The sequence below is a fragment of the Mustela nivalis genome (genome assembly GCF_964662115.1).
Source record: "Mustela nivalis genome assembly, chromosome: 15".
NCBI classification, from domain to species: Eukaryota; Metazoa; Chordata; class Mammalia; order Carnivora; family Mustelidae; genus Mustela; species Mustela nivalis.
In genome coordinates, this window is record NC_139034.1 from 35,757,822 (window position 1) to 35,773,183 (window position 15,362).

The window sequence follows — 15,362 nt, forward strand, 5'->3', positions numbered from 1 at the left end:
TATGGAAAAATCACTACAGCCTTAAACACCAGAGAAAAGAAAAAAACCCTTTTCAGGAAATTAAAAAGAAAACTATACCTTTAGAATCAACCATACAATAACATCAGGATAATTAATTAAACTACAACAGCAGAAATGACAATTTCTAACCTCAGTAACACAGAGCTTAACGGGCCTACCACCTGTCATTTTGCCCATAGGCTAAGAAAGACAACTGCATGTCCTGGGATGTATCTCATTGTGGGGGGTAGGTCCCAAGAGAAGCAAAGTAGAGTACTAGCAGATCACATATCAGAACCCACAAGGCCAGAGAGGGACACAGTTACGCCAATGAATAAGATATACATAGTACTCAATGTCTCCTCAACCTCTCTCTGGAGGTCCCAAGCCTGCCTCTTGGCTCCCTGCTTGGGAAGACACGCTATTGATATATCCCATCTACCTATTCATGGCCCACTATCAACCTTCTCATTCAATAAAATTATTGAAGTGAGTCTACCAAACTGCTGGGGAAGCCCACTTATATTAATCAACTTAGTTCTCACAAACATAAACCAAAAACCAAGGATTACCAGACATTTGAACAAATCCAGGATCATGGGGGAAAAGCAGAACAAAGATGAACAAATAACAACTGGCTTTTGGAGGAAAGAGATAAATTCAGCAACAAGAATAGGATTTGTCAAAATTTGAATTAGTATCTTATATCCATAAAAGCGTAAGTTGCTATGAAAAAGAATCAAGAAAATTTTCAGATATTAAAATAGTACTGATATAAAAAATTTAGCAGATGGACTAAATAAGAGATTGGTCACTGCTAAAAACCATTATGATGATCTGGAAAATAAGCTGTGGAAATACTGTGGAATGCAAAACAAAAAGATAAGAAGATGGAAAATAGAAAATGTTCAGAGACATAAAGGACATACTTAGAGGTTCAATGTGTCTCTAATAAGAGCTCCAGGAACAGAGAAGAGAGACAATGGAAGGAAAAATTAAAAAACAGTCTAAGAGAATCTTCTAAAATAAAAGACAGGCAATTTTCACTTAATCTCACTAAGAAGACCTGTGAAATTTCAGAACATCAATAATAAAGAGAACCCCCCCAAAACTTCCAGAGTTAAAAAAAACAACCAAAAATCACCAAAAAACCCCTAAAAGCATAAAACACAAACAACAAAAGAAAACTAAAACAGGCAGCTTTCAAAGGAGTAAGAATAAGAACATCAGACATTCTGGCTGAGAGCCTTGAGTGTACCAGAAAATGTGGCTAAGAAAGCATGTACATGACCACTGAGGTTCATTCAATCTTAGCAGAGTTTTTTTTTTTTTTTTTTTTTTTTTTTTTAAAGTAATCTCTACCCCCAATGTGGGGCTCAAACTCAAGACCCAAGATTGAGAGTTGCTGCAAGCTCCACTGACTGAGCCAGCCAGGAGAGATTTCTATACCTCTCATACTGGCTCCATCAGATTCCAAAGCTGATGATTAATGGTGAGAGCAAAAGAAACAAGTTGTTAGCAGAGAACTTAAGACATTTACCATCCATGCATCCCATATGAAAAAAATTACTCCAGGCAGTATTCCAGAAAAATGGAGGGAAAAAGGTATGAAAAAACAAAGATGAAATTTAAGAACAAGATGATGTTAAAGCACAGAGAAAGCAAACTTCACAGAAACTTGAACCTTGAAGGCTTTCTTTTGAGACATAGAGATTTAGTGGCCCATGATTAGAATTTGCATTTTTTAGCAACTCTATTTGGTTTCATAATGAATCATACTTACAACATCAAAACACTGTAAACGCCGTGTTTTGTGAAGTTTGACAATTTGAAATCATTACTACCAAGAGAAAGTATGTATATATTTCTCAGTTTCCCTAGAATTATTAATATTTAAAGAACTGTTTAAGACACTCTTATCTTCACAGAGGTATAATTATGATGGCAGTGATGATGATAAAGATATTCTACGAAATATTTTCACTGCAAATTGTGGGAACAGTACTTTGTTGGGCAGGGAGGGGGGGCAGATTTATATAAGTGTTCTTTACCTCAGGCCCACAAAGGTGAAGGATAAGAAGAATACATCATTTCTTGGGAGAAGGGGGTGGGATTATGGACATTGGGGAGGGTATGTGCTTTGGTGAGTGCTGTGAAGTGTGTAAACCTGGTGATTCACAGACCTGTACCCCTGGGGATAAAAATATATGTTTATAAAAAATAAAAAGTTAAAAAAAAAAAAAGAATACATCATTTCTCTCTCCTTAAGAAATGCAGGTACCAAGTTCAATATACCCATGACAATTTCTTAAATTATTCCACCTTATCCATGGGCCTTCACAGAGCAGGGAAAATTTCCTCATTTTCTTGCTCTCTCTTCCTATATGTTAAATGATGTAGTTCTACAAAACTTGTAAATCTTTTATTTACAATATAAATATATCTATTGAAGATCACCTTAACAGAAGAGAAATAATTTCTGAAATTTTCTCCATTCGTTATTTATAAACATATGGAAAAAAAAAGAAATAACAATCCATTAAAGAACTATGCTACTATTTCCATTACTGGATTTCAAGCCACCATTATCTATTACCTGCACTATCTCAATACCCTCTTAACTGGACTGATAGCTTTTACTCTGGCTCATTCTTGCCTACACTCCACCACAGGCAAAGTGATAATCTAAAATGCAAATCACATTGCCTCCATGGTTAAAACCTTCCAAAAGCTTTCCTTCCATTACATTGTAAGTAACATTTTCAGTTTTTATCTATAATCTATGGGGCTTTAAATGATCTAGGCCTTATTCTACCACTATTATCTTTGCATACTCCTCTGAAGTTATTCTTACGGCAAAGCTCATTTCCACCTCAGGACCTCTGCAGGGTTCTCACTGCTTGGAAAGATTCAAGTCCCTCATCTGGCCAAGTCCCTCATCTTCTCATAAAGGTCTTCCCTGATCCATCTAACATAGACTCCTCACTGCTGTTATTCTTTAACCTCTTACCCTGCTTTCTTAAAAGCAGTCAACACTTCTACATATCATGCATTTTACTTATTTACTTGTAAATTGCCTGTGTCCACTAAAATGTATGCTCCTAAGGGCAATGTCTTTGTATGGTCCCTGACCATAGCCCACTCCCCACAATAACGTCTGGCATGTAGTAGGAGTTTAATGAATATTTACTGAACGAATGCTAAATGCCTATTAATACTGCAGCCAAATAAAATATAAATAGGAAAACAGAAGGAACCCCCCCAAAAAACATGTTCCCTCTAATCACAGACATGCATTTCTAGGTCTGCAAAATCACTTGCACTTCTTCTGAACCTGAGTTTAATTACTTGTCAGTATGTCATCCTTTCAAAGTGTGGTCATTGTTCATGACTAACTAAGCCTCACAAGCCTGTAATGACTTTGCTAAAACAAGCCATTCATTCTCAGATTGCTGCAAGCCAAGTTGATCTATCCCAAGTTGATCCACTTCTATTGCCCAGAAGTCAATGTTTACGCTGTAACGCTTCAGTGAGTTTTCTTTGCATTATGTCCAGTGGTTACAAACCAGTTCACTACACTGTAGCTTTTCAGGTACCTACTATCACTCATTCTTCACTTATATTCAGCTCAGAGAGTAACAATAATGTCTGTAGATGAATGTAGAAATCATACAGATTTCAGAACTGGAATCTTCTAATTTTGTGTTTTAGATGACCAGGTGGTGGTACAAGGGGACCCATTTGAAATTTTAGGATGAAATAAACTCCTGGGTAATAAGCTCCATCAGGGGAGGGACCATATCTGTTTTGTTCATTAACTATACCCAGCTTCTACCACAGGGATTAGTACAGAAAATCACTGCAAGAATAAATTAGTATTAATTAAACAAAAACAATAAATTACCTCAAAGTTGGTGTGATATTACTAAAAGGAATATAGTAATTAAATGTCAAAACAGGAATGAGGTTAGAAATAAAAATAATGTGACCAAGAAACTAAAAAAATCAATAAATTAAACAAACTGTCCAAGGATAAAATGAAGAAAACTACAAATGTTGGGAAATCCAAGACATTTTCTGAATTACTATCAAATATGGCATATAAACAAAAATCAAAATGAGCCTTCTAACTAAAGCCATCGTAAACTCACAGGAGTGGAAATCTTCTTTGCTGTTTCTGTGATTACTTGTTCTAGAGGCTTCCAGATCTGAAACACATAGCGACCTAAATAATAACAGGAATAAAAGCAAATATATTTTCTGTAATCAAACACAATACCCACAAGGTACTAACCACAATATTTACTGATAGCTTCTTCCTTATATGTTATTTCAAACAATCATTTCAAAATCTACCAGAAAGTCCTAATTTTTCTTTTATTAAATTTTATTTTATTTTTTCAATGTTCCAAGATTCATTGTTTATCCACTATACCCAGTGCTCTATGTAATTCATGCCCTCCTTAATACCCACCACCCTACCCTCCTCCCTCCAAAACCTCAGTTTGTTTCTCAGAGTCCACAGTCTCTCATGGTTCATCTCCCCCTCCAATTTACCCCAACTCACTTTTCCTTTCCTTCTCCTAATGTCCTCCATGTTATTCCTTATGCTCCACAAGTAAGTGAAACCATACGATAATTTACTTTCTCTGGTTGGAAAGTCCTATTATTTTCAAATTCTAATTTATTAAATAGAGGAAGCATTTCATTTTAACATAATTAAAACAGTTCCTAAATTTATCAAGTTCTAATTCATGATTATAAGATTAGAAAATGTCAATGTTTATGTATCTTACACATATACAATATACTAGGTAACAAAAAAATAATATCCTAGTACTCTTTCTGCCACAAACTATAGATAAAGTCCTTTCACGTATGTATATTCACACATCTGGTTATTTGTACTGGTTTTCTCAGTGATAATCACTTTGAAATATATAGAAATAAAAAATTACTTATGATTTGTACAACACAGGAATAATTTTAATGGTGTTACCTCTAAAGTAAAAAAGCAGTTATGTAAAAAATATTCACCCTAACCCTTTCTTTTCTTAGTATCCTATTAATTAAAACTCCTCTGAGTCTTCAATAGCAAAACAGGTTCCAAACTGTTTCAAGGGTATAAAACAAAAATAAAATATTACCTAGCCAATTTACCTTTTGTACCCTAATCAGCATATAGATTTACTAACAGTATTGTCTTTCTTCCCAAAAGTCTTGCTAGAAAACCCATTATGACACTCTGGACTTTATCCAGCCATAACCTTCTTTGCAAATCAAGATTTCCACTGGGAGAGTATAATTATATACATCTTTTAGAAAAAGTTACCGTCTAGCCATACTGCTATTCCTGTGCAAACAACATTTTAAAATGAAAAATAGGATGCTAGAAATGGAAAATGGGAAGTAGTCAACCCAAGCAGAAGATAAAAAAAATTCTTGAGATCAAGGATAACATTAAATAAATTAAACAAGTGAAATTAAATAACTAAAATAAGTGAAAGCCTAACTCCTTTAAATCTCTTATCCTAGAGATTTTTTTTTATTTTTTTATAAACATATAATGTATTTTTATCCCCAGGGGTACAGGTCTGCGAATTGCCAGGTTTACACACTTCAAAACACTCACCATAGCACATACCCTCCCCAATGTCCATAACCCCACCACCCTCTCCCAACCCCTCTCCCCTCAGCAACCCTAAGTTTGTTTTGTGAGATTAAGACTCTGTTATGGTTTGTCTCCCTCCTGATCCCATCTTGAACTTCCATCTGATTCTATAATAGTACAAAGCATACCTTTTAAATAACTTCAGAATTCCTTTAAAAGCACATACAATCAGGCAGTCTCAATGAAAACAGCAAGTAAGGCCTTCAACAAGTGACATCTGGAGGTTTACTTGAATCATAAAGCAGATCTAGTTCCAACAAGTTTAAGTGTACTTTCTCCTAAATTCTATTATTCAGTTATATTTGGCTCTGGAAGAGATCTGCCTGCTACTTAATATTCAAGTTAGTAATAAGAACTTGGCAACAGTGTGGTTGGTATATATACAATACACATGCCAGTTTTTCTCATTTTAGAAAGAAGAAACTGGCAGAAGTACAGCATCTTTCTTTAATTTCAAATAAAAATCTTACATTTGAATTTTAAAATAACTATGTCAATAATAGTTAATACTGTAACAGTTAGCACTACAATTGTTTCATGTTTATGGGCAAGTTTGTCAGAATTCCTTTCTGGACATTAGAGTCTCCTCATGAAACGTCAGTATAGTTATAATGCCAAGACACAAGACTCTGATATCATAAAGACCAAGAGAATCTGAACCACTGATCTTCTTGATTTTAAAGTTTTTATTGTTAAGGTGCTTTAAAAGAGAGTTGTGTGAAATTAAGTACCATATAAAATGAAACAACAATTTTTTATGTATCATTTTTTTACTGGATATATGCATGCCACAATGGTATATAGCTTCACTTAAGAAGAAGATCCAAGAAGCAAAATCAAATCCATGGAACTTGAGATACAAATGCTAAAACAAAAAATGTAAATCTTGGGGCGCCTGGGTGGCTCAGTGGGTTAAGGCCTCTGCCTTTGGTTCGGGTCATAATCCCAGGGTCCTGGGATCGAGCCCCGCGTCGGGCTCTCTGCTCCGCGGGGAGCCTGCTTCCTCCTCTCTCTCACTCTCTGCCTGCCTCTCTGCCTACTTGTGATCTCTTTGTCTGTCAAATAAATAAATAAAATCTTTAAAAAAAAATGTAAATCTTTATCAACAAGGAGATGTTCTCAGATAACATATGATTAGGAAATAGCTATGCAATTTAAAACTATAAGTTAATGCCTGGAAGATAAAGCAATTTTTGCTTTAAATATTTATACCTATTCTTTGGTGATTTGGGCAGTAAAAGAAATTCTCCTGAGTTTATCAAAGAAATTACAGCAATGTGTTAAAAATGAAGTTACTAATACATTACAGGGAACTATGCTCATCAGAACATGCAACAGCTCAGGAAATGTGTAATCTAATCCTGCAAGGAAAAAAAATATTCAACATGGGAGATTAAAGGAACCCTATATCACTTACACTGCTTATTATTAAAGAATTTCTTTAAAGTATACTATAGCTCAAACTAAAAAAAAAAAAAAAAAAAAAATGCCAGGAAGGTCAACTACTATTAGGGCTAGTTTTCCTAACTTCTACTCTGTTCATTTTCTTTACTACATGGTTTACCTAGTTTTTGCTACATTGACAAATGTTCAGGGACTATACATGGAGGAAAAATGAGAATGTAGGTCTTAAAACCCAAACCTCAGAATAGAGGGTCTCCTCATGAATCACTAGAGAAACTATTTGAAAATATTTCTCCTGCAACATTTATTGATAAGTTTTCTTTATTTATCTTACCTGCAAATGCAAGAGCCGCAACACCCAGTCCTACAGCGATCAAATTTCTTGCCTATGAAGGAAAAAATGATTATATCACTTACGGTCTTACACACTAGCTTTTTTAAAGTAAACCATTTTAAATAGTGAAAATAATTATTTTAAATAATGAAAATAATTATGTTAAATACATTTTCCTCAACCTCTGCTGTGAAGAAGAGAATTTTTTTCATCTGCAGTATCTATGGGATTCTACCTATTGCATTCTATATCAGCTAATTTTCAGTAAACTAAAATCATTCTAGATATCATTTAATTTCCATATATTTGAATTCATTCTACCCAAGAGTTTGTATGTCACCTATTGGTAAAATAAAAATCTTTTAAAAAATAATGAATAACTTAAAAGTTAATTTCTACCTTTCTAGATTACTTGTTTTTAAGATTTTATTTATTTACATATTTATGTATTCATTTATTTTGGGGGGTGGGGAAACAGAGGGAGAAGGACAAGCAGACACCATACTGAGCACAGAGCCCAACATGGGACCCGATCCTACAACCCCAAGATCCTTACCTGAGCCAAAACCAAGAGTTGGATGCTCAGTTGACTGAGCCACCCAGGCACTCCTGTAAATTATTCTTAATAGTCGGTTAAATATATTTATCTTCTACAAAGATAAAAAGCACATACTTCCTTAATATTTACAATGCTCAATGGCATTTGCTATATTTAAAATTTTGACAAAACATTAGATCTATGTTTAGTAAATAAGTCAACCTGACAACAGTTAGTAAACATTATGAATAACTTTGGGGTGCCTGGGTGGCTCAGTGGGTTAAAAGCCTCTGCCTTTGGTGCAGGTCATGATCCCAGGGTCCTGGGATCGAGCCCCACATCGGGCTCTCTGCTCAGCAGGGAGCCTGCTTCCTCCTCTCTCTGCCTACTTGTGATCTCTGTCTGTCAAATAAATAAATAATTTAAAAAATCTTTTAAAAAATAATGAATAACTTAAAAGTTAATTTCTACCTTTCTAGACCAATGTAAAAATGTTTCAATCAGTCAAGAATTCAGAATATAAAATTATGAGCTCATTCTGATAAAAATCTACTTTAAATTGGTTATATACTTCATATTATTCTAGGCTTTTCTCCTTTACCATCTCAGAAAAATATTTCAGTCACAACAGAAAAGGTTTATGTAGCAGAGATCAATGTTTCCCCCCAACATCCATTCTCCCTTTGTTCTCTAGGATCAGGAGTTCCTATTTTTAGCTGGACTTATTTCTAAGCCTCTCTTAAGTGTTGGCTTTTAAGATAATAAGAAGGGTGGTGGTATGTGCAACTTCTGAGAAGCCCTTCGGGGACAGGGGAAATGTCCTTCTCGAAAACTTTTCCATTCCTGCTTGCTGGAAATGTATACATTCTTCCTGGAGCAGATCTTGGATAAAGAAGGAAAAACAATGGATGAAAGAAGGCTGTATTCTAGATTATCACGGAGCTGCCACAGCACCCCTGGACTGCCTTTATTTATGTGAGATAATAATAGAATTCTAGCTTCATAAGCCACTATTATTTCCAGGCACTTACAACCAAATCAAATTTTGATGATACAGAATTAAGTACAGACACCACAGAAATATTTCTGCCTGATTAATGGTGAGAGAGGTAAATCCACAAGATCCAGGAAAGACCATCAAAAACAAATCCAGAATAGTCTCAGTAGGGATCAGAATGGATTCATTTCACATTGGTGCATAAGTAGTAAGATGGAGGCTGAGACCAGAGGGATGATAAAACCAAAAATTCCTGCAAACATCTACAAGTCTACAAGTTCCATGAGGGAATACAAGTCTCAGGAAATCAAAGCTCCAAATCTTCCAGGGAAGATTTTATCATGAGAAACACCAGGAAACGAAGAGCAGCTGTATGAGGTGCTTTAATATCCAGTAGCTCTCTCTTAGAAATCTAGAGCTCTTCATAGACAAGATGAAGTTTATCTATAGTTCTTAGTTCTAGTTCTAAGATACAACTTTCACAAGGCAGTATACTGGCACACTTTAGGAAAAGAAGATTATTTTCCCCTGGCAGAGGAATGGAAGCCTAGTGCCAGCTATAGAGAGAGGCAAAATAGTTCCCGAAGTTCCTTTAAGGTTGTCTAAACAGGTTGTCCTGAACAGAAGGGAAGTGAGTACTGATTTAAAAGAAGATATTCTCTTGAGGTGTATTTTTGCCATTTTCTAGAGCTTCTCTGAAGCTATATAGTTTGAAATTTTCAGTCTTATCTTCCACTGGTTCACTTCAATGAACGTCAGTCAAAACAAACTACTCAACTATTTCATTGTGAATTATTTTCCTTCCTTAAACCTTGTTTATTCTTTCCCCTGACTAGAAATATTTTATCTTTGCCTACCCAGATAGGACTTGTTCTTGACAACACTTCAGCCTAAATATGCCACAGAATGGGAGAAGTCATTTGTAACAAATTACAATGAGCACATATCCAAAGACATATATAGAATTCCCCCACATCAATAATAAGTAGAGGGACAATCCAATAGAAAAATGGGCAAAACATCAGGAGCTTCATAGAAAAAAAGCTAAATGGTTAAAACATATAAAAAGTAATCAACTGAAAGAGTAGGGGATACTAACCACAACAACAAAATGGCGCTGAAATATTAATACCAGCATATAAAGATCTCTAGCCTTTGTGGAACTTGTGCTGCCTACTGAGGGGTCCTAAGCACTAAGCAACAGTATCTATACTTCCGAGGATTATTGTAAGGATAAAATATAATATTGTATATAAAGAACTTAATATAGTGGGTTGGCACATAGTAAATAGTAAGTGGGAACTGCTTTTAATATTATCAATAAAAATAACTAGCTATTACTGAATATAAGTGGTATGACAGAAGTATGAATGGTGTTATGGAAACACTGAAATTTGTCTAGAGGAAGATTCATGGAAGTAATATTTGAGGTAGGCCCTCGAAAATGAATTGATCTTTTCTAGATTAAATAATCCCAATTTTCACATTTCAAAAAATACAAAGTCTTGAAAAGTTGAATTATTCTAATTTCATGTTTATAGATTAATATTGTGTCATTTTTATGACTTCAATTACTCAAAACACAAATAGCTGTCTCTACAATTCCAAAGAGATTTTAATTTAAAGGTATTTATATCAAAAACATTAAAGCACTAGGCATTTGGTCATTTTTCACTTTTTAAAAAAATTATTTTTTCATTTTTCACTTTAATACATAAACCTAAACTCTGTTTAGACTTTTTTTGTACTTCTGTCTTCCCTTATTTCTAAAGACCACATTATCCAAGTCCTCACTTGCCCTCTAGTTTCTGGGTGGGTTTTGCCAAGGAGAGGAAGTATCAAAAAGAACACCAAGCATAGGTTACCAATAGCAGGCAGGACTCCAGACACTTCTGCCTACTGCATCTTGGTATCAATGCCAAGGAAAACACTGTAAAGTCAAGCACTGGATAATGCTTTACTTAAAAAAGATAAAGATCAGTTCTAGTTTTATGCACTAGTCCCTTATGACTAGTGGGTGCCCCCAGCAGTTAGCTGACTAGAGGAAATGGGCCTATAAGCACCCACCTCTCTGGTGGTATGATGGAAGGACCTTCCCCCTCCCTACTCCACACTGTCTCTAGAGTCTGAAACACTGAAATATCTGAGGGCATATGTGAAGCCATTGATTATGCTTAAGTGGAGCAAAGAAACACTCAATAAGCCCGAAACCTGGAAAGATAATGCCACAGAGGTGGGAAATCCAGCAAAGGCTATATGAGGTCCTTATCTCTTGGTAGGGAAGAATTCTGAGCCCAAGGCCCACTTTTATGTGGCCAACTGGGACTGAATACTGTGCATAAGACACAGTCCTTCCCAACAGGAAGCATTAGCAGAAAAGCAAAAGGTAGAAGGAGATTGAAGTAATGGTACAATTTACTCCCTGCTATGCCTCCTCTTTGGCCATAGCTCCTGTTAAAGGGCTTCTCTTCCAGGGGTGCCTGGGTGGCTCAGTGGGTTAAAGCCTCTGCCTTCGGCTCAGGTCATGATCCCAGGTCCTGGGATCCAGTCCCGCATCAGGATCTCTGCTCAGCAGGGAGCCTGCTTCCTCCTCTCTCCCTGTCTGCGTCCCTCTCTGTCTGCTTGTGATCTCTGTCAAATAAATAAATAAATAAATAAATAAATAAATAAATCTTTAAAAAAAAAAAGGGCTCCTCTTCCAAGCCCACAACTCTCATTGGGTTCTGGAACATAATTCTCATCCTCTTGTCCCTTTCCCTGGGTGGATAAGTTTCTAACCTTTGCCAGGTTCTGGGGGATTCATCATCATTCATTTCTGGTTACCTTAAAGCATACCCACCTCTGCTAATAATCCCTCCATTAAACTATCTTCAAAAAAACCACCCATTACCACCAGACTCTCACTAATACACACATTACATACAGCAGTCACTATACTATGAACAAGGCAAAGGCCCATATCAAATGAGTCCTATGTAGGACACTGACCATGGTGGGCCTCTAGTGTTTTTATGAATCTCCCAAAGACCTTTTAATTTTAGCCTTATTACAAAATTACACTAATTAATAGTTAAATGTGTTATTTCCTTCAGTTTTTCCCAATATCAAGTGTCCTTTAAAAATCTAATGAAATCTATAAATCACCCCGGAAAACCACAAATACATAAACACAGCAAAATTTTTATATAGTTTGAAGGGATCCAAGGGTTTCTCTGAAGATTTTCAGTTTACAAGTCCCAGTATGAGACTCTCTGTAAAAAAATATATAAAGAAGCTCACTAAAGTAAAAAAGAGTATATCAGATATATTTGAGCTCCTAGAGCACATCAGAAACCTGCCATGTAATTTCATTTTTCATTCATTTAACAAGAAAAATATTAATAATATAACAAAATAGTAATACAAGAAAAATAATGTTGATGCCAGAGTTAACCTCTATTTCTAAAGACTAACGTTACAGAAAGATAAACGTGAAAGGCCTTGCAACCTTTAAAAACAACAACAAAACCAAACCCAGATTAGGTAGATCACTGGAGCAAATAAAAATATTCAATATATGACCAAAAACTGTGGAATCAAGTCTTATTTATCCACAGTGAATGGATAAACTATTGTACAGCTCATCAAAAACTCTTTCTCCTTAATGGGATTAAAATTCCTTATTGGAAGGTGTTATATCTAATTTACCTCTTTAACGGTATTTGCAATTATGATATTAAAATAATTTATACTTTTAAGCATAGATAATTGATAACAAAAACATATTATTTGAAAGATGAACTCAACTTGAGATTTTCAGAAAAATACCATGTTATCTTACTTACACAATCAGATTTTGTACTCTGACATAAGAACAAAGGTCTTTCTCTGGGGCACCTGTGTGGCTCAGTGGGTTAAAGTCTCTGCCTTCGGCTCAGGTCCTGATGGGATCGAGCCCCACATCGGGCTCTCTGCTCCGCGGGGAGCCTGCTTCCTCCTCTCTCTCTCTGCCTACCTCTCTGCCTACTTGTGATCTCTGTCTGTCAAATAAATAAATAAACAAACGAACAAAGGTCTTTCTCATAAAGTTTTCAGTGGAAATACTAAAACTTTAGCTATAAGCCATTAAGTTAAAACTTTAACCTTAACTGGTCCAGAATAAGAATATGATCAATTTCCCAGAAAAACATATTTATCTACTACCTAACCATTTTCCATTCACTAAAAAGTCATTGATATTTTTCTTTTTCAGACACAAATTGAGAAAGCTCTAAAAGAGCAATAAATTCCCCAGCCCTCCACATATGTGAACAACCCCAATGGGGAAAAGAAACTATCTAATTACAAATATAGAAAACAGGAAGTACAGGAGAGCAAATCTGAAATCTCAGCAAGTAGCTCACACAGAATTCTTAACCATACCTTTATTTGGCTTTAATTTTTAAAAGTAAAATAATTTTTAAAAGTAAAATAATGGGCAATTTTTAAATTGCCCATGGTTATTTGGCACAACTGGGTAAGTATCAGAGAATTCCATCAACATCTTCTCTAATTTACAACTGTTGAAAAAATTTCACATAAGCTTTATTACTACGTTATTTCACATTTACTTAAACTTCAGTATTCTATCCTCAGGCTAACAGGATCTAATTTATTTCTTTTACATATGCAACATCGTATCTGATCCAGTGTCAAGCTCGTGGTATTCTTCAATTTTTATTTTGAATGTTTTTTAAATAATGACTCTGTAAAGCTAAATTGCCAGTAACAGAATGACAAAAACAACACTGCAAAGACAATTTAAAAGCAAAAGGGTGAGTCAGGCATAGTGTTAGTACCACAAGGAAAGTCATTTTCTAACAACGAGGCAATAACCAGGTTAAATGTCTAAAATTGCTCATGTGATTGGATTAGCATCATGGTACTTCTGTGATTTTACAGAAACTAGAGAAATGCTATTTCTTTGACTTAGGAAAACTATAATATGTGCTGAAAATAAAAATAATCAGGCAGTGGTATTTAAAAAAGAAAGACGTGTATATGCCTTTACTCTCACCTAGCTAAAACTGCCATAGTTGTCATATACACACAGAAAGAGAAGATGGTAAATGTGGATGCCATACAAGGGTTTTTGTTGTTGTTTTTATTTTTTTTTTAAGATATTTATTTATTTATTTATTTGACAAAGAGAGATCACAAGTAGGCAGAGAGGCAGGCAGAGAGAGAGAGAGAGGAGGAAGCAGGCTCCCTGCTGAGCAGAGAGCCCCATGCGGGACTCGATCCCAGGACCCTGAGATCATGACCTGAGCCTGAGCCGAAGGCAGCGGCTTAACCCACTGAGCCACCCAAGAGCCCTTGTTGTTGTTTTTAAAAATATCCACAAAGCTGTCTTGGGCAAGTTTTAGTTTTGAAGTATTTGCAGACTCAGATGTATATGGGTTTGGAAAGAACATTATCTAGACCTACAGAAGGTCTAAATAAATTCTTAGATACATTTTTTCTTCTCTGTACAAAATTAGGCTAGAACATACTTAAAGAAGCAGATCTTTCTATAAAAGATCTTATATGTGCAGATATAAGAACGACAAATACCATGTGATTTTACTCATATGAGGAATTTAAGAAACAAAACAAATGAACATGGGGGGGAAGAAAAGAGAGACGAAAATCAAGAAACAGACTCAACTACAGAGAACAAACTGACAGTTACAGGGGTGGGGGGTATGGGTGAAATAGATGATGGGGATTAAGGAGGGCACTTGTGATGAGCACCTGGTGTCCTACGTTAAGTGACGAGTCACTACATTCTACACCTGAAAGTAATATTACACTATATGTTAATCAACTAGAATTAATTGGTTATAATAAAAACTTAGAAAAAATGTATACATATATACATAAGAACTAGATCAGTTACACATCAGTTAGAAACTCTACCAACTAATTCTTTTACAACTAGTCCAGACTGGTGTTTGGAAACAGTGGTCTATATAGGGAAAATAGAAAACATTCTATTTGTTTCAATTCACAAATTCAGTTTTTAACAATTTCATTATGGTCACCTTGAAAAATAAAGACAATATGTATACACATAACAAATTCATGTGATATTGGCCAATGGTATTAATTCTTTTTTTTTAAAGAAAGATTATTTTTTAAAGATTTTATTTATTTATTTGACAGACAAGTAGGCAGAGAGGCAGGCGGAGAGAGAGAGAGGAGGAGGCAGTCTCCCTGGTGAGCAGAAAGCCTGATGCAGGGCTCGATCCCAGGACCCCGGGGATCACCACCTGAGCCGAAGGCAGAGGCTTTAATCCACTGAGCCACCCAGGTGCCCCAATGATATTTAATTCTTAAAAATTCAGGACAACTTTAGATTTTATCTGTGAAAAATGTCAAAAAACAGTTTTCACTGTGTTACCTTTGACCATACAGGAAG

At 35.4% G+C, this 15,362-nt stretch overlaps 1 protein-coding gene across 2 annotated transcripts in view; it reads right to left on the reverse strand.

Moving 5' to 3' along the window:
* DNAJC15 (DnaJ heat shock protein family (Hsp40) member C15) overlaps positions 1-15,362 on the reverse strand; it is an 87,678-nt gene that overhangs the window by 51,022 nt on the left and 21,294 nt on the right. For both annotated transcript variants that reach the window (XM_082701341.1, XM_082701340.1), the window contains exons 2-3: positions 7,410-7,461; positions 4,152-4,225 (exon numbers count right to left, since the gene is read on the reverse strand). In XM_082701341.1, the coding sequence (XP_082557467.1) occupies positions 4,152-4,225; positions 7,410-7,461 (126 nt within the window). The remainder of the gene's footprint in view (positions 1-4,151; positions 4,226-7,409; positions 7,462-15,362) is intronic.